A 26,837-nucleotide genomic window follows, 5' to 3' on the forward strand; every position below is an offset into this window, starting at 1 on the left:
GCTTTCCCCGCACGCAGCAGCTGCAGGGAACATGATTTTAAAAGTCTGTGGGAACCAATTTACCATGAGACTGTGGGGGGGGGGGGAGACACTCCTGCCCCCACCCCATCATTTTCCAAAACCATTTTGGAGCTGTATATGCTTGAAAGCCAAATGCAACTTGTTCAAAAATGTCCCCTGTGGTTTGGCCCAAGTTTCCCGGCAGGGAGAAGAAGTTTGGGGAAACCTCTCTGCCAGCCACATAACGGCCGAATCCACACTCACTCACCATCCACTTATCTTGCGCAGTCGTGGCAATCGGGTTCATTCTGCTACCATGCTGTGCATCATCACATTCACCCTTCCAGTGCGTCTTCATGGCGCAATCATTTCTCCACACGCCACCGAGTAAAGCGTGGGCGGTCCCATCCTCCGCCGTCAGAATTGACGGCGCACGTCACTTCCCTTTTTTTTAAAAAAAAGGTCAATTTTCTGGTATACCGATATTCCGACTTTTAAGAAATGGCAATGTACCTCCCCCTCATCTTTGATTGGCTTGTTTTTTGCTCGTCACAGACCACCTTCTAACAATTGGCTGGTTGGTATGGCAGGCAAATTTGAAATTAGATTGTCACATTAAAGGCATTGTCCGGAAATTCTGCTGTTCAGAGTGGTTTTCTGCTTTTAGTAGTTAACAACATGGATGCTCAGAGTGTGATATTTGTGATGATGGCTCAGATTGTGGTTGGCATGCTTCGCAGCACAGCCACGCAACACCACGAGATGATGCATTCTGTCTTTCGCACATGGTAGAATCTCCCACCTGCGTCCTAAGCTTTCAGGAATATTTTTTTTTCCGCACCTACCATTTACTGGAGATGATCATTGTGGGAAATACAGGATTGCTCGGCTTGGCTCCTCGTGCTCTTAAAAATGGCAGGACACAGTAGGGAAACGGTCCCCGTGTGACATGCGCATGCTCCAGTGAATGTTTCTTTTCCTGCGCAAACCGCTGCTCACTACAGTTGGTTTACCGGTATACCGACGTTTCTGCACTGTGCAAAAAAAAAAAAAAAGGCGGGGAGAAAACGGATTTCCGCCACTATCACGTGGTTTGGAAGGAAGGCGCAATTGTGGCGCAGTGATGGCGGAGAACATGCGGAATGGGAAAGCATGTGAGTATCTGCATGAACCGCGCACTGCTTGCGAAAAAGGCGCGGAAACAAAAAGGAAGTGTGGATTCGGCCAACGTCCTAGCTGAGCTTCTGCTTCCCTTCCTGTCTGCCAGTCCTTCAAATATGGATGTGGTCTAAAGCATCTGAGGCTTTTGGTACAAGCCAAAGAGTCCTTGAGCCTTAACCTTGATGCTGTGGCTTGCAGCGTGTAGTCGTGATTCAGCAGCTCACTGGACTACCAGCCCAGGAGTTTGTACTCTGTGTTCTTACTTTCTCTCCATTATTTTTTTTAATTATATTTTTCTAAGCCACTCTGGGTCCCCTAGTGAGGAGAAAAGTGGCATATAAAAAGGAAGAAATTCTGAACCCCCTCTCAACCTACCAAGCTCAAGCCAGACAGCAGTCATCTTATCCTGCTGGTCTCCACACACGGGGTCTCTTCTGGATCAATGGAACAAGCTACTGGAATAGAGAGTGCATCCCTGTATGAACTTCCTCAGGAATCACACCTAAAAGACAACTACTATCTATTCATGCAAACTCTGCTTAGCTCAGCAGCATCCAAGTGTGGTGCTGGCAGCGTCCAGACGGTGGTTGGAGATCTGGAATTACAACTAATTTCTAGGCAACAAAGATCAGTTCCCCTGATGAACACGGCTGCCTTGGAAGGTGGACTCTTTGGCAGTATAGCCAGCTGACGTCCCGCCTCCCTAAACCCCACCCTCCCCAGGTTCCACCCCCAAATCTCCAGGAATTTCCCTCCCTGAAGTTGGCAACTCTAACCAAAAGTTTCATGGCACTCTTTCCCTGAATTAAAATTGGAACCACACTTCACTCTTTAGCAGGGCTTTTTTTCTGGGAAAAGAGGTGGTGGAACTCAGTGGTGGAACACAAGACTGCACAATGACTTCACTTTGGGTCAGCTAGAACAAGGGGAGAGTTTTTTAAAGTTTAAATTGCCCTCAGCGAAAATGGTCACATGGCCAATGGCCCTGCCCCCTGATCTCCAGACAGAGGGGAGTTTAGATTGCCCTCCACGCGGAGGGCAATCTAAACTGCCCTCCATCTGGAGATCAGGGGGTGGGGCCACCAGCCATGTGACCATTTTTAAGAGGTGCCGGAACTCCGTTCCACTACGTTCCCGCTGAAAAAAAGCCCTGCTCTTTAGTATACAAGAGGAAAAAATGTTAGAGTTAGAGGAGCCCACCTACTGTCTCTCTCCATGAGTCAGTACTCTGAACCTTTTGTAAAGGTCTCCTGGCCGGGGCTGGCATCAAGGACTGGCATGGGGAGCATCTGCTTAGGCCCACAGTTCAGTAGAGGGCCTATTATCAACCAGAGACAGTTGGCTTATCTGTTCCTATTGGAAATGGAAGACTGCCCCAGTAGCCACCCACTACTGTCTTATAGGAGCCTCTGAGACAACCTCCCAGTTCACGCTGGGGGAGGAGCCTGGAGGGAGCAGAACACAACTCATGCTACCTTTAGGCTTGCCAATACCAACAGAAATTTAATGAGTAAAAGCCCAGCTCTTTCCTGCAGGCTAGTATTATATGTCTGCATGCACAACGGGTTGGCATGCTTAGCAAAAGGGGCACTGCACAGTTTCCTGCCCAGGACCTGCAAAAATATGAAGATGGTCCTGCTACTTACATGGCCCTGCAGTTTAATCTTTAGTGGATGCGAAATTGCCATCCGTCAAGGCCCTTTTCTGTGGTTGCCCCACACTGTGGAACTCTTCCCCAGGGTGCCCTTCTGGCCCCATTGCTGCTTTCACAGGGGGAAGGGATAAGGTAAGACTATTCTTTTTTTTGCTTTTTTGCACAGCTTCTGATATTGAAGGCCAAGACCAATTAAGGTTTTGAACTACCAGCTGAGCTTATTGCGGCTATAATTACGCTGCTTATTTATGGCATTTTATAGTTTTCCTGTTTCTGTGGCAGTATTTTTAATGAAACTTTGTTTAAATCACTTTTTAAACTAACAAAGTTTTCAGCAGTGTAAAAGCCTAGTAAAGTAAATAGTAACAGTGTGCCGAGTCTTCGTTAGAAGGAGGAAAGCCCAGTGATAAATGCTACGCTGCAATAAGCAGCCTTCTCCAAGGGGAGTAAACTTAGCCATGCCTTGATACTGAGACTATCTGAATGATTCATTTACAACTGCTGAGAGCACAGGTCAAATGGAAGCCATTTCAAAAAAGGTTAGGTGAGAACAGAAAGTCACTCAAGAGACATGGTGGGCAGATTACTTTTGGGAGGGGGGGGGTAAATACTCTGCACTCAAAGTAGGGCTGCTAACCTCCAGATGGGGGCTGGAGATCTCATGGAATTACAATTGATCTCCAGACTTTCAAGTATCAGGTCTGCTGGAAAAAATGGTTGCTTTGGAGGGTGGATGTTATAGCATTATACCCGAATGAGGTCCCTTCCTGCTATAAAACTCCACCCTTCCCAGACTACCACCAAGTCTCTAAGATTTTCCCAATCCAGAACTGGTAAACCTAACTCCCAAGAGTCTTTCATTTTTAAAAAAAAATATTTCTCTTGGCACACAGTTTTGGTATTCTTGCATTAACTTTAAACAAAGGATATCCATTCCTAACTATTCCCTTAGTCATGTTTATTCCAATTAATCTCAATAAGGCTGTTCTGATGTTTGAAGGTTATACATCTAAGCAATCTTGTGTAAACTAGGCCATAGGAAAATTTGCTTTACAACCAAATACAAGGAGCTGTATTTCAGGGGGGAAATGTTTTTGCTTTAACTAAGTGCTAATTTAATTCCAAGTTTAAATTAAGGCTTCCTTTCAGCTCTACATTCAGTTAAACCAATATTAATTTGCCTTTTCCATAGGTGTGCATATTAAAGTGAACATTTTGTGCCCAAACAAATCACCCACCACTCTCTAAATTGATAGAGATGCTTCTGCATCCTCTTGGACTGACCAGGGAAGCAGAATCGGAGTGTGTGACTTTTTCAAAGGATAGTTTCAAAAGTCACATCATTTTGATGGTTGTTTCTTTTCACAGATAAGCTTTTGTGTTTTGTATTCATCTGCAGTTTTCAAACTGTGTGCCGGGGTGAGACTAACCATTATTTAAGAGAATATCCTAGTAAACGCTATTTAAAGTTAGAGCAATAATATTTATCTTGCATGAGTATGGAGTTGCACCAAACCAGGTTGCATGCACAGCTACAAAAAAAACACTGGAGTCAGTATGCATCTAGAAAATGTTTGTTGTGTTTTCATATGCAGGGCTGTTGAGTGAAATGTTTGTCATGATTAGATAGTTCTCTGGTAGGGCATTGTAGAGTTGGAGTCAAAATTTGTTAAGTTTTTTTCCTTTCTCGTGATTTTTTTGGCCATTTTTTTCAATGGAGAAGGGGGAGGGGACAAATTGGAGGCCCTGGGGCAGCTGTTTTTCTAGTTAACCACACCAAAATTGCACAAAACATGGTCCTCCCTTAAATCTAAAGAGCATCTGAGATTCAAGCAGATTGGACAATTGGGGGAAGGCTGGTTTTAGCGACCAGCAGAGTAGGTCTCTCTTTGCATAGCTGCACTAAGTCGTCGCTACTAATTCCTAAAATGGCTGTCAAGCAACTGTCAACAGGAAAACTCTAGCTGGCCACCAACATTTAAAAAACAAAACCATGCTGCAATCATTTCTTTTACCCAATTCTTACAGTGTAATGGTTTTTTTTAACCTTTCCATTGAAAACTCTACATTTTCCTTCTTTTCTTGTCGTTTGTTGTTTGTTCTCCTTCAGAAAGTGAGGAAGGCTTCAGTTGCAGGACCTTCCCCCCCCCACCACCACCATCCTTGCACTTTTATTATTCTCTTCAGGGAGAATGGAGTCATCGTTTTTTAACAAAATGTCACCAAAATTGCAGTGGAGTATCTTCTGCCTGTCTTTCAAACCTCCAAGTTTCAAGCAAATTGTGCAAAGCATTCAAATTCTATGGGGCCCTGTGCAAGCGCCCCCTCACCCTTTTTTTACTTTCAGGAGGAAAAAAAGTCCCTGTCCAGCCCACCAGGAGGAGTGAAGGGGGAAGGAGGGGGAGGAAAGAGAATGGCAGCTCTCTTTGGGATTGGCTAGGAATGCTCTTTGCTCCTCACTTCCAAGGATCTGATTCAGTACAGATTCAAGAGAAATGCAAGCTCATGCTGCATTGCTGGTAAATGCCGGAACTCTGGAAAAAAACATGGATTTTGTGAGGGAGAGGTTTCGTAACTACCAAGCAGCCAGGACTAGAGCTTCCATTCCAGACAGTCACAAGTAACACCTAGAAACAGTTATTTTCATGGCTCGTGATCTTCATTAAGCACACCTCTAGAAGTTACCTTGACAGCTAATAACCTAAGACAGTCTTGATGATTGTACTAGATCCTATGCTTTGCATGTATAAGGTACATCCCATTAAAAGCTTCTCAAAGTAGCAGGCGTGTATCAAGACCTTTCTTTGTCTGATGTCCTAGAGAGCTGCTACCCTTCAGAGCTGACTACATTAACTTTGGAGGACCAATGGCCTTACTCAGTATAAGGCAACTTCATATATTCTTCTGTGCAAAAGAGCTTCATAAATAACAGTCACATTGCTTCAAACAACTGACCACTGAAAGTAACCCCCACACACATACACCCCACTGCACATACCCATCTCAGCCAAGAAGCAATGATGCTGAACAGCTGCTTGGGCTAAAGAGAGAATCAGAGGACTTAAATCCAGCCCCTTGCACACTCTCTCCTTGCATCAGCCAATGGGCGATTTTCTGAGCAGGACTAGGTGTGTGCAGCCAAGCTACGTACAGCAGAGCACTTGTTCACATACAGAGTTCCTCGTCCAGCTAAAGATTTACTGGTAGAAATTTATCTCCCCAAGCTTGTGATCAATAGCTGGAAGAGGAGGAAGGATTTTGAAAACAGAATTTTCAATTATGCAAAAACTATGACATCCTCCTAGGAAATAGACAAAGCCCTTATGTAAAGAAAGCAAAAACAGTTGGCTGGCTTTCTGTTTCTTTAAAGAGAGCTCTAAGGATTTGCTAACTCACCTCCCGTTGACAGTTTGCACAGATCAATGGTCCCAGAGGCTGCATCTTTTCAGGGAAGGCAGCTACATCTCTTCAGGAACTGAGTAGTTAAGTGAGGTTCATGAATGCATGAATCTGCCCTTTACAATTTAGTTACAGTGCACCCGTTTAATGATGTGTTGCAACTTCATTTTTTATTTTTAACTTTTTGAAACTATTTGATTAACTGGCTTTTTAAAAAGTGTATTTAAATTTCCTGGCATTTATGTGGAATATAGTAGCACTTTTAAAATGACCCTGGGTCCCGATTCCAGATTGCAAGCACAGTAGCCCTGGGAGCTCTTGTTTCCCCCATTCATTTCAGGTGTCATAAAAGTCCCCTCCCTGCTGTTTTGGCACCTGAAAAGGGATAGGGGGAAACAAGAGCACCTGGGGCCGTCATGTGATTGAGATTGGGGCCTGGAAGCAATTTTTAAAGAACTACAACTGCTTTTAAAATGGCGTTAGTGGCTGGGGGATGGACCCACGGCCACTGTTACTTGTTGTTTGGTTCTGAGTTTTCCACAAGTGCAGTCAGAAAAAAGAAGAGGGGGCCATTTCACTCCCCTCCCTCAGGATTCTTGAAGTGAGCACCCAGGCTCTCGACAAAAGTACCCAATGTATTTTAGCCATACAACAATTCGCATAATACTCCCAAGTGATAATAGAAATGTATTTCAAAGCAAAAAATGGTAGCTAGTATAAGTTCCTTTGACAAAGCAGGAATCCCTTTCCCAGCACCCCAACAGAATCCTCTCTCAGTAGGAGAACAAGCCAAAAATACAGCTCAGGCCTTGGTTACACAAAAGATTCTGCCTGTCCTTAAAAATCCATGAATTAGATGACCAGCAATCTGGGAGAAACCAGGCCAATGTCAACAATGAAATTCACAATTGTGTGGATGTGTTTTTGTCTCAACGAGTTAACAAATTGGCCAGATTATGTCAATTGTGTCAATCTGTGCTATCCACCTAATTCTAGCCTAGCAAGGTGCATTCAGCTGTAACCTTCAAATTTTCTATCAAGCCAATGTTCCATGAAGACCAAACAAATTGCCCTTCATTACTATGGGCTCCTATGCCAGGGGATCTTCTTTTATTCTGGATTCATTAACTCAGCACTCCAGGCTCTAACTTCATACTAAGCTGAAGATGAAAAGCTAAACACATCTGTACCCAAAAGAACATGCTCAAATGGCCCTTGTCAAAATTCACTTCAAAACCAAAGCTAAACTGTAAGAAAATGAACCATCAACCGTGTTACAACTCAGTACAGGGGGAATAAGTCTTCAGAGCGGTTTCGGTGCTACAGGTCCACCATACCTCCATCACACTCGGTTCACAAAGCTATCCTGCTTCCGATTGCACTGCTTGTTTAAAAGTGAAAAACTAACCCTGTAACATTTTATCATACGGTCCACTTCTATGCTTTGCTTCTATGGTTTTTCCAGTACCATAGAGAAAAGACTGCCCTCTGCAACAGAAGAGAAAAATTAATCAGAGCAAGAACTTTTGCAATTATATTGTATTATAACAATGCTCCCATACTAACGTAAAACTGCATGCTGAACTTGTTAGATATGTGTTTACTTTTGCTTCTGGTTTTGTAACTCAAATCCTTTATGTTTCAACAGGGCTGGTGAGAGCCTCCATGCTGACTCATTCTCCCCCCTCACTCATACCGCCCAGATCCAACCCAAACATCTCATGAAAACAAATTGTATAACTTGCCAAGTCCAAGGTGACTAGGGACCCCTCTTTTGTGCTCCCCCCCTTGGCAACCATATCCATCAACTGCCTGGCACTCGATATTCTCCCAGCCTTTTTGTACCTCCTCTTTTGTTCCCCCACCCCTCTTCGCAAAGATAACTCAATATTCCCCAACAACATCAGGTTACAGAAAACTGGGTTGGGAAACAAGCATGGGAAAGAGTGGTGTCCTTCCAAGATTTGAGGGGTTGAGTGGCGTGGGAAGGAGCTCCTTGACATTGGTTCCCACTTTGCCATCTATGCCAGATCTTGTCACCAGAAAAACCCACCTACGTGTAACAACCAAGAAACTCAAATGGTCCATCTTCTGGATCCAGATTCATAGTCAAGATGACCATCCATTACCAATTGATCATTACCAACTGTCAGTTTAGCTTAGTGAGGATTAAAGAACTATTATGCTATAGGAAAGCTGGCTGGAAGGTTAAAAAGAAAACCCATGCAAGAGTCAGCACATGCAGGGCTTTTTTTTAAAAAAACCAGATTGCTGGCACCCACATACCTAGCAGTAGCATGCCAGGGAGAGCCATTTCTCTAGTGGATAATGTCCTTGGGTTCTATCAGTACACATGTAGTGGCTGGGAGCCTAGTTTAAATGCAAAGCCAGACACAGGGAACAAGGGATGCAACTTTGTTCCTCAGGCCCACTGTTTTGACTCAAAAAATCTGTTTCATTTGCACTTCTCCCTTGTGCAGATCAAAGCCCACAGATCTGTGTTTTCACATCTTTCCTACCATTTCCTTGCACCAGATTCTCCACAATTCAATTAACACAATTCCTAACAATACCTGTGGTCAATTGCACAAAATTAAGATGAAATAAAGGGACAACATAGATACACTGGCAATGAAAGTGAACCAAAAAAAGATTCACAAGGACATCATATAAAAACAAAGAGATACAAAAAGGAGCATATTCATAGATACTACATGGGGAAATCACATAAGCGAATGCAATTTTAGCCTGGCTGGTGTAACAGTTAAATCGAGGCTGAAAGGTCAGTTTCCTCCACAGCCTGTCTGGTGCCCTGCATGGACAAAAGGATAGAGAGATTAACCGAGAACAAGATCATCTGTATTAACGGATCTTGAGTAGACACCCTAAAGCTGTTTCCATCAAGCCAAGGAGAGTTGTTGACATCTCATAATCTCTGTTCTACACCTTCCCGTTAACAAATCCCAGGATCTTCACCTAAGAAATTCCCCACCAGCTAACTAAAATGTTAAGAAACAGACAGGGAAGCGCGTTTTCCTATCTGTAGGCAGGTGTATCCAGACCTAGCCTTCAGAAGGGAAAGATGTTTCCAGCTCAAGATCCCAACTTTCTGCTGCTATGCAGCTCTGTTAAACATATCAGTGTAAAAGGCCAGGTTCCTAGTATTTTTGTACTGGCCTTGGCTACATCTAGCCCTGCATGAGTAAATGCTGGGAGAATGGGGAAAGTGCCTGGGGAGGGTTGAGTTTCAAGAAGATATGACATTACTTCTGGGCGACGTGCTGGGAATTTCCCCTAATCTCTCTTGTAACAACCATAGAGATTAGAGGAAGTTCCTGCAGTGTCATGATAAATAATAATAATAACAATTGCACTTATATACTGTTCTTCTAAACAGATTAGTGCCTCACTCAGAACAGTGGACACGAAGCCGATGTTATTATTATCCCCACATTACAGTTGGAGAGCTGGGGCTGAGAGGAGTAGTTTACCCAAGGCCGCTTGCTGAGCTCACTGCAATAGTGGGATTTGAACCAGCAAACTGTTGATTCACAGACCAACCACTTAATCAATATGCTACAACAGGTTTCCCTCCCACTCTTCCAATTACCAAGGGTAAGGATTCAGGGATGGGGATTGCCCAGTGCCAGTGGGCAAATGGCAAGCCTACCCAAGTAAAAAGCTTCATGCTGTCTGTCAATCACAGGGCTGTCACTGTATGCTGCTTCCCCATCTGAAGAGGGCTGCGATTTTTGAGCTCACAAGACTGTACACAGTAAAGTTCCTGGTTCAAATCTGTACATTCTAGACACGTACATGCTCCTGCTCTCTGCAGTCTCACAGGATAGATGGTGCTCAGCACCCTGACCAGGAGAAACTCAACCGAGTGCCACAAGACCAACAGTGGCATGGATATCATCTGGCATGGTGCATCCGTCTCAGGTAGGGAGATTAGCCAAAAATTAGTAATAGCTAGTGATGGGGTATTACTTTAGATGGTTTTTGTAGACAAATTAATGTAGGATAAGTGTGGCAACAGGAATTAGCCATGATAGATAAACAAAACCTCCATGTTCAAAAACAGTATACCAGATGCTGAGGAGTGTACCAATGCAGGAAGCCCTCCAGGCTTTGGTTGTGGATTTCCTATAAACATCTGACTGGCCACTTTAAAGACAGAATGCTGGATGAGACAGACCTTTAGGTTAGACAGGATGAGAGATTTTAAAAAACAGTTTTAACTTCTGAACATTCTCTCTGTGTGTCTCTCTCTCACACACAATTGTACATTCTGTGAAATATATTCCAGAGACACAAAACCTCATAGGCCTAAAAAGCTAGCAGCTTCTTAATATCTTCTATGAAACAAACACACACCCAGAAAGAAGTGCCCCCAGGTTCTGAGCCTGAATGCATGAATGACCATATATCTTCCATCCACACAGTCGTACATACATCATACATCCATACAGGCATAAAAAGCAATGGCATATTTCAGTCATCCAGCATTTCCCACCTGCAGACTTTTAACAACGCTTCATTTTCAAAACCATAGAACTAAACACACGTACACCATTCCACTGAAATATATCTCCTTGTTCCACAATACGCTAAAAATTGGATTTCTGTCCAAATTTCCATCAAAAGATACTCATGGTTTTTTTGATCCCTATAGAATAGACACCCCCAAATTTGCCAATCAGCTGAGATCCCTCTCTGGAATACAGACCCCATTCTCGCATAACTATAGCCACTTCCATACCACTCTAGCGCATGCAAATACCACCAGGCCCATCACGGAGGGACCAATGACATGAACCCATAATTACTCATTACTGTCTTCCTTCCCAGAAAAATAATTATTGGATGGAAATTGCCTACACTACAGGGTTTGCCCACATGGTTGCAACATGTAGTTGCTTCTCACAGCACTGTGGAACCTTGTCATAGAAAAAAGAAGGTCTTATTCTGTCCAGAGATACCCGCCCACACACACCCATTGCTAATGGAAAGTTATCAGATCAACATTTCCAAAGACAAGTGGTCATTGTGTATCTGTAATATCTGGACCAAATTTATTGTGTTTTGTAAAATAGACAAAGGTACAAATAAAGCAAATGTTGTTGTTTACAAGGACAATGCACCAGATACTGAAATACGGACTGGTCCTTGAAAAGGCAGAGACTCTCGGGATACTCATTCATCATTACACTCAGAAGGCAAGCAAATGCCTCCAGCCCCTGGACAAACCCTTCCCTTCACAGTCTGCAGAATGTAAATTACGTGGGAGAACTGTGTATGTAGATGAACTGGTTCCCATACACGATTTAAGGATTTACAGTCCCCAAACAATACCCAGGAATGGTTGTCAGGCTCAGACTCAGGGCCTGCTCCTTCACCTTTCCGAGTTGTAGAGAAGGGGGAATTGCCCCAGATACAACCTTCCCATCGAAAAAAGAAACCCTTTGTTTCACTCCCTCGTTGCAGCTGCGCAGAGGACTGGGTTCCTTTAAGGCCTGCTGGTGCCAAGGCAGTCTGGCCACAGTTGCACTCGGCCTATTGAAGTCTGCAGGCCATGCACACAATCTGTACTGGATTCTCACTCCTTCCAAAGCCCCCAACAGCTGTGCGCTGTCCAAAGCTCGAAAACAGATTCCAGGTCGGAGTTCTGGCTCCGATTAAACCCATATCCATAAAATGCATCCTCCAGATACCCGCTTGGTCAACCCACTTCCCGCAGCACTGCTGATCGGTCTGATTCCTGCTGCTTTCTCCTGGCTTCCTGCCAACGGAGAAAGCAGCTGAGCCAAGCAGAACAGCCATAACTGTTTCTATCCTTGCTGGGCTGCACTCTATGGAGCATCCAAAAACCCTCTGCCGTCGGGCTCAAGATTTTGCAAAATGCTAGCAAGCTCAATGGGAGTTTCTGCTGACAAAGAAGTAGCCAAAACAACCCAATGTCTTTCAAAGCAGCTTAGAAAGAGGACCCCTGAACCTATCCTCAATTTCCTTGGCCTTGCAATGCAATTCTGCAAAGGGAACTATTCAAATCCCCGCACAGTCGAACATTTTGCTGCATTCAACAAAAACTGTCTCTCCTGAACGAGGTGATGTTTTTGATCTTCAGGAACCGGTGAGGCTGAAAGACCTGAAACAGCAGGTCTTCCTGCTCAACAGAAATGCATATTACAGGGGGCGGGGGCCAGGCTGCTCCTCGCAGTGCCCCAGCTTTGGTGCCTTCCCTTTCCGTGCAGGAAAGAAGTGAGTTATATTGGGTGCTCTTGGGTCTTAAGCTCCGCCTATCTATAAATAAACTGCTTTAGCAGAATCCTGAAAGTGACTTGTAAGGGAATAAAAATACAAGCCAATCCCAAGCAGGCTTGCAGCCACTAATGGAGTGAAACAGCAGAGGACAGTGGTTAAGTGGTTTGGCTGCAAATCAGCACTCGACTGGTTCAAATCCCACTACTGCCATGAGCTCAGGAGATGGCCTTGGGTAAGCCACTCCTCTCAGCCCCAGCTCTCCAGCTGTATTGTGAGGATAATAATGACACTAACTTGTTCACCACTCTGGGTGAGGCACTGATCTGTCTAGAAGAGTAGTATATAAGTGCAGTTATTATTATTATTTATTTATAACTTTTCGGCTGGTCTCTGCAGCTGTGCCTTTCACAGCAGCCTGAAATACAACCAGCCAGGTTCATCTCCCTGCTGGAAAAAGCCTCACCTGCTCATTTCTGTAAGTCAAGTTGCTTTCAAAGAACAAGAGCAGGTGGGGCTGGTCCCCCTGCCCCACCCCCACCCCCAGGCAACAGGCAACCTAGGCAGAAAGCAGAGCTGGATGTGTTTCCCTTTTGATGCACTTAGTAGAACTGCCTTGTGAACAAACATGCAGCGCCTGCTTGATTTCTGTTGAGCTGACTTCCAAATGCACTTAACCACAGCCCAAAATTGCAATTCCAAGCACACAAATATTACACAAGAGCAGCCCAATTCTGAGCATGCTTACAGAGGAAAAGTTTCATTTGTTGTGGTACAGTCGACCTCCAAGTTAGCTTGCTCGGCATAAACACAGTTTCATTTTGAGTAAACAGAGATAGACTTGGGCTGTTAGGCCAGAGTCCTACATAGATGACCTCAGTAGGATTTGCTTCTGAGGAAACAGTTATAAGACTGCAAAAGATTTAGAAGCCAAGCTCTTGAGGAGCAGATTTCATTCTGTGTCAGTCACATCACTGAGAGAGGACAGCTAGTACAGCACCTTCTTAGTACATGTGCAGAGAGCATGTGATTATTGCAGAGACAAACCTTTGGCCAATTTCTGGCCAGTTCACTGATTCTGGCCAATGCACTGATTCAGTACAAGTGACTTTTGTTATCAGCAGTTCAATCGGTTTGATCTGATTTACTAAACCATCAAAGTACAAAGTACAGCTTGTATGTACTAGATTTACATGTCAAAGGTATAATCGTTTGCATTCAATATAAGTATATAAAAAGGGCTGACTGACTAGTCTTAATTATAGTGTTTTAGCTTACATGGGTAATCTTATCCAGTACGTGTAAAAAAAATGGGGTTTAGCATTGGAGTCTTGAATTTATTCATAAACAGGTCTGAGATCTCCCCCATAAATACACATATCGATGTCTGTTTCTACCCGATCTAAAGGGTGCCCCCCTCCAAGACACACACATATATAGCCCAGACATGGCAGGAGTTCTTTACCAGAGCAGAAGGCTCCAGAGGGTGCCAACCTCATGCCACAAACCTTCCACCATGTGAAAGTCCATTTAAATTGTTTCAGAAATAAAATAGATCTTCCTCTTCCATGACAGCATATTATGGGATATAAACGTGGGGGGGGGGGCAGACCACATCACTTGTACTGGGGCACACACAGTAGAGTTTTTTCTACCAGATCACTTTTTTATAATCCCCTAAATAATTTGGAGGAATTGGGCTTTTATGGTGAAGACACACACCCAGCTGTTCCCCCCACCATCTCTACTCTGTGAGCAGAGTCAAGTCCCCTTTCCCAAAATCAAATGCAGGAGAGGCGATGAGCAACTGAAGCTCACAGGCTCAGTATCATTGCCCCCCCCCCCAGCCCTCCTTGATTCTTTGCATATGACACCAGCCATCTAACTCCAACTTCGACATTTGCAATACAAAGCGAACCTGGGAGACAAACTCAAGCACCCATCTCCTGGCTCAAATTACTGCTTTGGGGCAATGATTTGGGGGAGGAGGAGGTCAAACAAAAAAGGCCACCTCTGCCCACTTAAATGCAGAAGGTTCTTATGAAAGTGAAATATGTCAGATGGATCAGTCCTATTTCCACTCAGAAAAAGTGAATTAGGATACTGCTCAACCTTATTGAAAATGTATGTCCCAAAAATTATGGCTTGCATCCTCCAAACAGATATTATTTCCAAAATAATAGCAACAGTAGATGCATTATTAACTGATCCAGCCCAAATGATAATCCATTTTAAGACCTATTGATTTCCACCGTAGTTGAGTGGGATCCTATGTACCTGAGAGTAATCCTATTGAACACATCGGAATTTACTATATGATAAACATGCATAGGATCAGGGTGCTTGGTTGCTGAACTCCTAGGTGCCCTGGCATTTTATTTTCGCAGAACTGGTTTTTTTTAGAGTCCACTTCTTCAAATACTAGGAGCGAGAGTCCTGTTTGTCTTAGTTATCAGTAACTAACCTTAGCTTCCCCTGTGGAATGATTCTCACAGGTTCAAAGCTCTGGAAGGAAGGTGTGGACAGCCCAAACAAAGGGGGAGGCAGTTTAACAGGCAGGCCATTGCAACCAGTTAACTGTTTTATGGCCATAAATAAACCCCCAGTACAGATGTTGTTGTTGTTTTTTAAAAAAGGGCAAGTGTCTCACCTTTGGGGCCTTTCCCCTTTCAAAGTGCAGAGTGCCTTGTTGAGGTGCAAACAGCTTTTCTTTGGTGGGAGGGGGGGTATCTTGCCCAGAAACTTTAGATCCACTGGGGCAGAGTAGAGCAGTTTGTTTCCTCCAGTGTGGTTCTACAAATAGTAAAGCAAAGAAAAAGAAAGAAACACAAGCTTTAAAATGATCACTTTTCAATAAATGGGCTTTTTTAAACTGGGTAAGGGAAAGTTTGAAAAACGGGGAGGGGGAATCAGTCGCGCCTGGCATTCGAAAATCATAATCCCCACTTCCCCGATGAGTCGCGTTTACTCAGATCTCCCTGAACTTACTGGGCTTACTTCCAAGTAAGTGCATTTACTTTCAAGTGCTGTTGACTTCCATGCAACTGACACTCAAGCTGGAAAGCCTGGATCCACCACGTGCCTCCCTTTTTCAGCTCAAAGGGCTTCTTCGTGGCATAAAATGGGGCTTCCTTCCGAACAGACCTGCTTAAGATTGCTTCTCCGCAAGTCTACACAAGCCGTGCAATGCCCGAGTCTAGGCATCATTGGGGGGAAGTAGCTCTCTGCATTCAATGGGCTTCAACTACGCAGGGAGCTGCACGAAGCTGGCAGCCCGGCCACTCCGCTCCGGGCCTCTTTGCTGGGCGTTCAGTCCACGGGGCGTCCCCGCCAAGGAAGCGCTCTTGGCCCGCGGCCCCCCTGCGGCAGCTCCCAGCCCTGCCTGTCCAGGGACCTGAACTCCGCAGCAGGCGAGAGGCCGCGAAGTAGACCCGGCCCAGTGTCAAGTTCAACCCGCTCCTGTCTGCCAGAGGCCGGCCAGAGGAAAGGAGTTCGCGCCGCACGACCCAGGAAAGGACATCTGCGCTGTGCTGGGGGAGGAGAGGAAATCCTCCTCTGTCCAAAGCCCAGGGCGAAACTTTCCCTCCTTTGCCCTGCCCGTGGGAAGCATCGAAAACGCAGCCTCGCCTGGAGCAGAGAGAAGGGGGAACAGCCGAAGACGAACAGGCGCCCCCACCCGAGCTGGCTCGCTTCGAAGGTGCCTTGGCTCTCCAAACGAAAGCCTTGGGGATCGGGCCCGCACCCCTCGCGCTGGGAACGAAAAGTGCCCGATTCGGCAACCGAAACACGAACCAGCTCCCTTCGCTCGCTCATTCCGGGTCTAGAGGAGTCCGACTAAAGATCTCCCGCTGAATCTGGCCCAAGCTCCATCCAAACAAGAGTGCAGATCTCAAACGGCTTGTCTACAAAGCGCTTTCTTGACTCCCCTGCCTCTAGCCACGACAGGGCGTTTGTATCCGCACTGGGCATGCGGAAGCCTGTCTAATGAGAAGTAGGCCCGGAAGAACACTTTAAATATATGGATCTTATCTTTGAACGTTGTGAAACTTGAAAACAAAACACCCTATCAAAGTTCAGAGGCACGATGCCTTAGTCGCAACCGTTACACCATTGAAACTGTGCTCCAAAGTAAATCCCACTGATTCCAAGCGTAGGAGCGCAGGATTGCCCTGGCAATTTGCACTGTGTTAAATTAACTGCCCCCTAGAATTGCAAACATATATATTCCCTTCCAAACAGATTTCTTACAAACCAGGATTGAGGGATGAATAAAATATTTATTTTCTCAAAAAGGATTGTAAATATTCCCACATCTCTACATTCTTGTTTGTGTGTTGATAGTTCATTTTCTGCACACATCCTATTTTTAGTAAGTCAAAAATCTATAGAAAAGATTAGCACACATGTGCAGAATCCGATTCAAATCCACTGCTGGATAGATAAGCCAGAAGGTTTCCTTCAAATAAAGTGTCTGAAGCTAATATAAGTATTTATTATATACAGAATAATATGCTCCCCAAAGGACCCCTGTATTTCACACACGCACATAAACACAGAACATTAGATGATCAGTCCAACTGCAAACACATACTCACTCCTATAAACTAGACTTTCGGGCTAATTGCTTGAATGTGCAGTTATATTTTATTCCTCTTACCCACCCCAAATACCTCCTTTCTACTTCACTATTAGAGAAACACCCATTTACTTGGGAGTAAGTTCCACTGGAGCGAAGGAGACTTTGCTTCCAAGTATCACTGAGCAGGGGGCAGAAGGAGATGGAGGCTGTTGGGAGGGCGTGTTTACTCAAAGGCAAACGGCGTACACACAGACATCCCTTACCCTCACCTAGGTCAATAAAACTAATTACCTTTCTGTGTTTACACGTGTCTGGCAAAGGTAGTTCTGCCTTCTCTGAAACGCGAAAGAAGACATTTATTTGATGGCGGTTTTTCAAGAGCAGTAGACTCCCAGCAAGGAACCTAAGAGGTTTGCGTGGAAGGGAAGAAATTCTGGGGAGGGGAGGTAAACAGGAGAAGTCCTTTTTCCCAGGGTGAAAGAAGCACAAACCGTTAGATTGTATGGGGAGGAGCAACATTTCACAGAGAGGAAAGCTTGAAGAAGGAAGGTGCAGATGTTGGGGGGGGGGGGGTAGTTATGACAGAGAAAAGTGTTTCCAAAACAAGAGAAATCATTGGGGAGGGAGGTGAGCTTGGAAAGAAAAGTGCTCCACTGGGTTCTTTCCAAAACAATAAACTTTTAATGCTAAAGCAGTTATATAAACCAAAAGCTGTACAGAGTTCGTTTGAATTTTTTTTTGTTAGAAAAACAAATTTTCATTTCTCCTTTTTGTGGGATTTTTTTTTCATAAATATTGTTGAGTTCCCGGCACTTATCTCAATAATTAAATTACAAACGATAAATATGGCATCGTGGATATGTATTTACAAAAGAAGGTTGTTACGAAAAGGCAACTGTTTATACTAAACCATCACGAGGTGGGTGAAATTATTATCACATTTTTTTTTGTTCGCCATCCTGAAAAAAAATATGTTGAACGACATTCCCGTCCCACCCCCAGTCAGACGAAATACATTCACAAGTGTGTGCTTGGAAAGTGAGAAAGAGGGGAGAGGCGCAGAGAGAAAAAGAGAGAGAGAAAGAAAAGGCTGGAGTGTCAGAGAGAGAGAGAGAGTTCAAGACAATACAGGACTTTGGCAACTTTTAAGACTGTTTTTCGTGTTTTTTTAACAATCACAACTAAGGCCAAGGGGAAACTGGAGTCCTCGTTTCTCAGCATCCCACCGCAGGAGGAGGAATGGGGTTGTTATCCACTAGTCAAAATTACCAAAGGCTGGCAGAAGGAAAAAGGGGCGAGACAGGGCGGTGATTGGAAAGAGGGCTTTGCAAAGGAAACCAGCGAAATAACTGTCGATGCAAAAGAAAAGGGGGAAATCCTGAGAAAAATAGACATGAATCCGTCCTGCCTCCGGCTGGGGGGGATGAAGGGCGACCCTCCCCCTTCTCAACGCTGTCATGTAAACTCCACTCGCAGGCGAGAGATGGACTTCTTTGATGTTGCATTGGCTGTTTTTGGTCCAGTCCGGTCGGTTGGAGGGGGGGGGGGCTCCTGTTTGTCCTCATCAAACGTACCACTCGTTAAAGTTGGGGGGCAATCCGGGGTTGTGGCTGGGGGTGGCAGTCTGAACGGCGGGCGGGGGCGGTTTGGTGGAGTCTTTGCTCGTGGCTGCCGCGATGGCCGGGGGCGTGGAGGACTCGTAGCCAGAACTCGCCGCCGGAGAAGAATCCGAGCCCTGGGTTTCGTGGACCTGCGAAAGGAACGTGGAGACGGGCTATAAGACACGAGACGAGGCCTTGACCCAAGCAACTGGTCATTCCGGAGGGAGGGACTGGGGGGTCAAATACAAGGCCGCTCTCGCCAGCTCCTCGCTTGATTTTTTTTTAAAGACAGGATGTAAGAGAGACATTTCGGGCAAATCACAACATTTAGCCTAATCCATGGAGGAAAAGAAATTCTAGAAAATGCTCTTCCCCATCCCCCAGTAAATAAAGAAGCAAAAGGCCGGTAGAAATCAAAAGACCCAAAGGCTGCAGTGTATTTAAACCTCCGACGGTCACACTCCGTTTCAATTCGAATTGGAAGGGTTTCCTTATTCTATTTTTAAAGAACTGGTTTATCCTTTTGAGACTGAACTCCTCCAGCCCGTTTCCAGCGGACATGCCCTCTTGAATTAATCCTCCGAAGGCAAAATATACACTTTTATAAATAAGGGAGGAGGATTTTACACCCGAGAAAAATCATTAACTGGGAGGAGACGAGACCTGCCTTTGACTCCAGCGGCTTCTTCCGGCCAGGCCCAAGACTGTTTAAAAATTATTTTCAAAAAAAGATTTTTTTTTAAAAGAAACAAATAAAAATCCCTCCTCGGTGAACTAGTTTACAAAGGCCAAGGGAATGTCTGAGCATCAAAATATAAAAATGAAAATCCAGTTTTCTGCTAGTGACTGAAGATATCAAAACGGCAAATTAGATACCTGCGTGCATTGATAGAACTAGAACCCCACCCTTTCTCTCTCTCTCTCCCTATATATATATTATCTCACCATACATATAAAGTTATCACAGGTTAGAGGCCAGCTATGAAAGAGGGGGTCATTACCTTCATATGCTTCCTTAAAGAGCTGGGGTGGGTGTACGATTTATCACAGACTTTACAAATGTATGGCTTGTCTGATGTATGGACGTGCATATGTTTCTTTCGGTCGCTGCTGTTTGCGAAACGCCGATCACAGCCCTCAAACTCGCATTTAAAAGGTTTCTCGCCTGCCAAATTCGGAGATGCATATTTCAAAACAAAAGGGGAAGAAAGAGGACATGGTTAGCTGCGTGCTTCGGAGGGCAAGTAGGTTTATAGAAAACACATTTAGGACTTTCTGAAAATTCACTTGTTATTCTGCCTCTGCCTCTTAGACACACACATCCTTTCTTTCTAGAGCAGAAGTTTCTTCCCCCCCCCCTCCTTAAACTTCAAACTTCTTTCCGCTCCCCCCCCCCCCATTATCTCTTGGAACATGCAGAACTTTCTGTCCTAGATTTTAAAAGGGAAGAAGCGAAAGGAAGGAGAGACGGCGGTAGGACGGGACACTTCTCAGACAATGGAGTTTTTTATGTTACAGTTCAATTAAATCCGTCGGTTGTTGCTTTTAATTTGTCCCTTTCCAGCGCGAGGGTTCCTGGAAGCGGACAGTTAAGGAGAGAGGAGCAATGGAAAGAGGAAGAGAAGGGGGGAGGAAAGCCCTCCGGAGATAAATTGTAGAGATTCAGACAGTTTTATAAGATGTACTCAAGGAGACAAGAAAACGCCTTGGTTTCCTGCTTGTAGGTTACCCCCCCCCCTTTTTTTTTTTTGGCGGAGCAGTTGAATTGAAGAGGGAACAAATTTTCAAAAAAATACTTGGACAAAAAGTATCACTGATTTAATTAGAAGATGTGCCAATCAAGGCATTAAAAAAGAGAAGAGAGAGAGCGGAAGTAACCGAAAATTAGATGCCATTAGCATTTGTATGGTTTCCTCCACAGAATGTCTGCACAGAGCTAAGTCGCTCGTAAAAGCGACCCACACTCCTCCACCCACCCACCCACCCACCCCCAACACAAACCGGTTTCTATTTGCCTCGTATTAAGCGGAGGGACGGGGGAGGGGAGGGCTGTCTGAGAGCAAGGGGGAGGGGGAGGGAAACAGAGAAAGGCCCCCCTCCAAAAACCAGCTCGTCTCTACAGCTTTAAAATACTCGGCTGTCCTCTAAAATTGACCAGGAGTTGCACAATCGAACCAGCTTTGAAATCCGACCGAGGGAGAGAGAAGCTTCTCTTTATAAAACGAATTGACTTTTAAAAAACCCGTTTCTTTTGTATTCCTTTCCACGTACCCCGCCCCCCATCCTTTGATCTTCCCCACCCCCCCGCATTCCCTCCCTCCTCCCTCCCGCACCCCACCGTCTCTCCTCCGCGTTTATTCTCGCCCCAAACGACCCCGAAGGGAAAGGCCGGCGCAGCTGGGGCTTTCTCGGGGGCTGCTGCGCCGCTTTACCTGTGTGCGTCCTTTTGTGGATTTTCAGGTTCTCGGACCGCGCGAAGATTTTCCCGCACCCCGGGAAGGGGCAGGGGAAGGGCTTCTCCCCGGTGTGGACTCGGATGTGGTTGACCAGTTTGTATTTGGCCTTGAAGGACTTGCCCTCCCGCGGGCACTCCTCCCAGTAGCAGATGTGGTTGTTCTGCTCGGGCCCGCCGACGTGCTCCATGGTGACGTGGGTCACAAGCTCGTGCATGGTGCTGAAAGTCCGGTCGCAGCTCTTTTTGGGCCGGCTCAGCGGCGGCGGGTGCTGCGGCGGCTGCGAGGGCGGCGGGGGCTCGTCGTTCCACTTGCAGGAGAGTTCTTGCTTGATGGGCTGCCGCATGTAGCGGAAGAAAGCCCCGGCGCCGTGGTGGTGGTGGTGGTGATGGTGGTGGTGGTGGGCCGCCGCCGCCACGTTCATGCCCCCCATGTTGACGTTCATGGGGCTGTAGTTGTGGAACTGGGCCGGCGCCCCATAGGGGTCGGCCCTGGGGCTGGCCACCCCGCGATAAGGCTCCGGCCGGCCGAAGAGGTCCCCGCGCAAGCCCAGGTGCATCTGGCCGTTCTCCACGTGGCCCGTCGGGGAAGGGTGGCTTTGGTTTTGCTCGTGCAGCCCCGGGAAGAGTAAGTAGCCGCCGGGGCCGTCCGGGATGCCGGGAGGCGCGTGGAGCCCGCCGGGAGGGTTGCCGCCGAAGAGGCCGTGCTGTGCGGCCGCCGCGCCTCCGCCGCCCGCGCCCGCGCCGCCCGAGGCCGAGTCCCCGAGGGCGGTGGCGCCGCGGTTGCGGAAGAGAAAGTCCCGCGTGGAGCTGAAGGCGGCGGCGGCGGCGGCGTAGGAGGGCACCTGGCCGGCGTGGTGCGGGTGCGGCGGGTGCGGGTGGTGGTGCGCGTAGCCCGAAGCCTGCGGCGTGAACGCCGAGCCCTGCCCCGACGCCAGCTCGTGGGCCGCCGGGCTAAGCTTGAACGACGAGTCCCCGAAGGGGTGGTTGAGTCCCATGGCGGCGGCGGCGGCGGCAGCGGCGGCGGCGTCGCGGTTGGCCACGTCGTGCGGGTGATGGCGAGGCGCTCCGAAGCCCCCGACGCCCAGCGCCGGGAACTGCGGCCCGCCGTCCAGCAACATGGTCATCGCCCGGCTCGGGGCGCGGTGCGGCGCGGCGCGGCGAAGGGGCGGCCGGCAGGCGGGCGACGCTCACCGAGCCCGGGCAGCAGCAGCCCGGCGACGGCGACGGCGACTCTCCTCCTCCTCCTCCGTCTTCTTCCCCCTCCCCAAAGCAGCACCGCACCCCCCTCCCCAAAGCCGCCTTCCCCCTCGCTGGTTCTCCCCACCCCACCGGCTCAGCCCCAGACAATAGCCAGGCAGGCAGGAGGGCTCGCGCGCCAGCCCCCCGAATGCCGCATTCAGACGCGCCCGCGAAGCCCAAGAGGGGCAGGCAGCCCCCGAGCCCGCCCCCTCGAGGGCCAGGCGCCCCCTCGGGTCTCGCCTCTGCCCCGCGCACCACCCCCGGGGATCCCCGCCGCCCGCTTTCCCGGAGGGCGCCCTGCTCTCCAACTGAGCCGCGTCCCCGCACTGGGCAAAGTCAGGCGCTCCTCCCTGCCTAACCCATCTTTTTAAAAAAAGGGAGAGAGAAAGAGGCAGAGAAGACCCAACTCCGGGAGGCAGCTTCTCGGGCAGCCAATGGCGAGCCGCCTGGCTAGCCGTCACCTGACCCCCAGCCGGCCAGCCCATTGGACCCACGCCGCGTGATTGACAGGGTTTAACATTGAAGATGGCAGCTGCGTTTAAGCCCTGCCTTCTGATTGGACGGGCTGGGTTTAGTGAAGCCCAGGTAAGGTTAAAGGGTGTCCGCCAGCCTGAAGGTTTTGTTTACTGGAGATACAATCGGGCTGGGGAGGGGGGAGAGGATGGTCCGGGTTGCGGTGGGGGGGGGGGTAACATGGGCAGTATTCTGAGCCACCCTCACCCGCCAAGCAAGCAAGCAGAGTCTGCCCTATGTCTATGTATTCAGCCCTTGTTCCTATTTCGGAAGAAAAGTCCACTCGCTTGGATGGTCCCCCTTAGCACGCATAGCACAAAACTGTCCTCCTCATTCTCTTCTTCTATTTCTAGGGGGTGGGGGAGCGAAATGTCTCCCTCCGATTTCAAAGCAAAAGGGGAGAAGGAATGGAGGGGACTGGACCGAAAAAGATGAGAGAAGACAGGAGAATTTGCCTCTGCGCCAGATCTGCCAAATTTCTGTTGAAACTTAGCGATTGTTATTTAACCACAAAATGAATTGATCTAATGACACGGCGCTGAAAATGAGAGTTTATAAAACCAGGATTTTTTTTAAAAAATGAGAACGATGGGGGGGGTGGAATAATTCTGTTTACTTTTTATTGGGGAGGTTGTTTGGAAAAGTTGCTTTTTTATGTGCTTGGTTTCTTGTTCACTTATTTCCTAGCAAAAGCATCAGAAATCTGGAACTTTTTTTTCCCGCCCCTCTGGGGATACAAAGCTCTTCAGAATTTCAGTGTGTGTGAATCATTTCACTTTTCCCCTCTCTTTCTCTTTGCCGCTCTAAGCAAAAGAAGAAACTTATACATTTAACTGCGGGGAAGAGGGTAGGTGAAAAATTAAAAAGGGGGGGGGGGGAGCAAAGCGAGGAAACTGCGAGGAAACAGGACAGATGGGTGTTTCCCTCTAGGAAGAGAGAATATATTATCCCGAAATCTGTGGGTAGCAGATCAAAGACCTCGGTTTTTATATTTTTGATTAATTTTTGTTCTTTTAAAAGCTACGGCGATGTTTCTAACGGGGCATAATGATCCTCTTTTGCAACCGCCCGTCCCCCCTTCCCTCCCCCAGCCCTCTATAAATCCACTCATTTTCTCGTTCTGGAAAGCATTTGCAAAGAACGATGGGGGGGACCAAGAGTGGAAAGAAAAGGATCCGAAAGAAAGATGCCAGTAATTGTAATATCCTGAGATTTGCCGAGTCCCCAAGACTCGCCATTGAGAGGCTCTCACAGGATTGCCGCCGTCTCTCCGCAGGAAACACACAATCTGATCAAGTTCAGAAGCGCATAGAGAAAGTGCTTCAAACGGCGCTTTATAAAATACAGCCCCCTTTTCACATCCTTCCCCCCAGTCAGCCCCAGGAAAAAAAACCACATTCTTTATTTTAGGGTCTGGCCAAAAGGAGAAAGACAGAAGCAGGCAGACCTAGGAAGAGTGTGGGCATATATACACGCATACACGTAAAATTTAGTAGCAGCGTTTCCCATTTCACCAGCCAACCCCCCCAGCAGCCACCAAGGGCATAACTCCTCGAGTGAGAGGTGAGTCTGCGTCTGTTTCTTCCAGTATTGCTTTCGACTGATTGATTTGTCTGTTCGTTTGTGTGTTAAAGTCCTCTTCCCCTCGCTAGTGTTTTGGAGGCAGAAAGATGCAGAAGAAGAGAGGGGAGCTGATTTTACCGGCCTGGGAGGTTTGGAAGGGGCTGGCTGTTCGGCTCCTTCCCAAACCAGAAAGATTCACTTTGCCTGTACATAATAACTGCATAGCTATTATATGCGTATATATGCATAGGTCTCGCCTTGCCTTCTTCCCTGGGCCGCTGTGATTCTTGTTTGGTAGCGAGATGGGTGCGGGGAGCAAAGACACAGGGAAAGAATGGCCGAGCTGAAACATGGGACCAGAGAATATATTTCGGACGGTGCAAAAGACAAGGGAGAAAGAGGAATCTTTTGTCCACGCAAAAATGGGGGTTTGGAAAACCAAACAGTGTTCTCTTTGCCCAGCCAGAGTTGTTTTTTTTTGGGGGGGGGGGGTATTTATTTATTTATTTATTGGTTCTGCCGAGACTTCCCAGAGGCTGATCGAGGTCGTGGGAGGAACTGACTTTGCTTCTTAAAATGAAAACCTCCCCAGCTCCTCCCCCCTACTTTTCGTTCAGGGCCTGTCTAAAATTCCTCCTGCGGCTCCTCCTCGTCAACAACAACTCGAGATCGTCCCGAGCGATCTACCTGGTCCGTGGGTCTCTCCGCCGAGGCCCTCGATAAGATAATTAATTACCTCCAGCGCGTGTTCCGTTGTCTCTTGAACAAAAAAGGCGTAATTCAATTAGATCATCAACTGGGCATTGGGTTAGGGGACCTCTGTGAAGCTGCGGCGTGGGGGCAAGCTGGGGCGACTGACCTTTGCTAGGGCCAAGGGCCTCACGTGTAGTCCTTTCTCAATTGCCTTTGGCTTTCAAGCCACTTTGAGCTTCGGGATACTCGGAAGCAACTTTCGAGGGAGACAATAACAGAAATGAGCAAGGCAGTAAAAAGAATTAACCGCCCCACCCCCATCGGACTGTTTCTAGAATATATATATATATAGTCCAGAATGTGGCTCTCCCTGGGCTAGCCACACTCCTATATTGTAATAGGGGAAAGCAGTGAAATTAGAGAAGACTTGGTACTTTTAATAGGTATTGGAAAGGGAGGAAACAAGCAAGGAAATGTTGTGCTTGAACAAAATATGGGCTCGATGGGATGGGAAAGGAGTCAAGAAATAACCATTTCTTTTAGAAGACCAGGCATGGTCCGAAGAAGAATGGAGACAATTACTTCTTCTAAAGGGGGGCGGGGTGGCGGCGGAAATAAATTGTAGCTTTCAACAAGGGATCGTAGTTCTTCGAAGTAGTTTATTGCTTTGGAAGAAGGGGGGCTGAGGGTGGGGGCAGGAGGAGGAGGAGGCAGGCTTCGCCGCGTCTACTTGTAGATTAGCCAACATAAATTAACCTATAAATCTTTTTTATACGTCTCCCCATCTACTGTTTCCAGACTCTATATGCCCGAGTGATTGATAATATGAGTCCATAAGAATGGGTCAGACTCGTTTACCTAATCGATAAGGAGTTCTCCCCCTCACACACACACACACAAAGCCTCCCAAAGCCTCAGTAAAGTATGTAGCAAACGGCTACATAAATACAATTTTTTTTCCATGCCAAACAGTGGATAACTTTGATTATAAAGGAGTATCTGTATTCGGGCCCCCACCTTTTGCTTTTAAGGTCCCTAAACTGCTTTATTTAGTCACCAATGTGCGATGTTCCCTCTCTACAGCCAAAGTTAAGCACAGTTAAATTCCATTGATTTAAACCGGGAAAACGAGGCATTTGCAACGCTGTCTCGTTAAAATAAATGGGGACGCTAAAGTGCCTGATGTTGGCCAAATCCTGCACAAAGCATCTCTCTATCTCTCTCTATATATGACTACCTACTGCTTACTGCCCTCACCCTTTCTAGATTTCCTCCAGTCTTATATTCTTTGCCATGCTTTGTGGGCATGAGATCGAATTGCTACGATCTTAAAATCTCTGCAAAGATTAAACAAGACCCGCCCGCACATACGGTTTTTTTTAATATAGAAGAAAAATTGTACGACGTATGCTGTTTTGGATTGGGGAGGGAGATGAGAAGAAAAAGATAGCCAGATATGGTTTCTCCTTCATATATAGTAAAAGCAGGCAGCGTTGGAAAATTGGCATTGAAAGTGCCCGCGCACATACAAATAATATCAAAAGCATATCCAAGCGTAACCCTGCCTCCTTCCTTTTATTGCATTCCAAAAAATGATCTAGTTTACATTTACTAGGTGTTCATTTGTTTAAGCAGCTGTTTCTCACACACATACGCACACCTTAAAGCATAATAGTTCACTCAAGAATTTAATAATTTGAATAACTTTCATGGAGCAAA

General features: G+C 46.8%; 1 protein-coding gene across 1 annotated transcript; it reads right to left on the reverse strand.

The window, feature by feature from the left end:
- Positions 1-18,618: 18,618 nt before the first annotated feature.
- ZIC3 (Zic family member 3) lies at positions 18,619-22,234 on the reverse strand. Its single transcript, XM_054996651.1, has 3 exons — positions 21,088-22,234; positions 19,657-19,820; positions 18,619-18,804 (listed from the first exon to the last, which is right to left on the reverse strand). The coding sequence occupies exons 1-3, from the start codon at positions 22,232-22,234 to the stop codon at positions 18,619-18,621; spliced, it is 1,497 nt and encodes a 498-aa protein (XP_054852626.1).
- Positions 22,235-26,837: the final 4,603 nt, after the last annotated feature.

This window comes from Eublepharis macularius, chromosome 13 (genome assembly GCF_028583425.1).
Source record: "Eublepharis macularius isolate TG4126 chromosome 13, MPM_Emac_v1.0, whole genome shotgun sequence".
Lineage (NCBI taxonomy): Eukaryota > Metazoa > Chordata > Lepidosauria > Squamata > Eublepharidae > Eublepharis > Eublepharis macularius.

What these genes read in the sequence shown, in the direction of transcription:
- ZIC3 (XM_054996651.1), bottom strand. Translation starts at nt 22,234, where the DNA reads ATGACCATGTTGCTGGACGGCGGGCCGCAGTTCCCGGCGCTGGGCGTC. An exon ending in CCACAAAAGGACGCACACAG is followed by an intron (nt 19,821 to 21,087) that starts GTAAAGCGGCGC and finishes CGAATTTGGCAG; the next exon opens with GCGAGAAACCTTTTAAATGC. An exon ending in CTTTAAGGAAGCATATGAAG is followed by an intron (nt 18,805 to 19,656) that starts GTAATGACCCCC and finishes TTCCTTTCGCAG; the next exon opens with GTCCACGAAACCCAGGGCTC.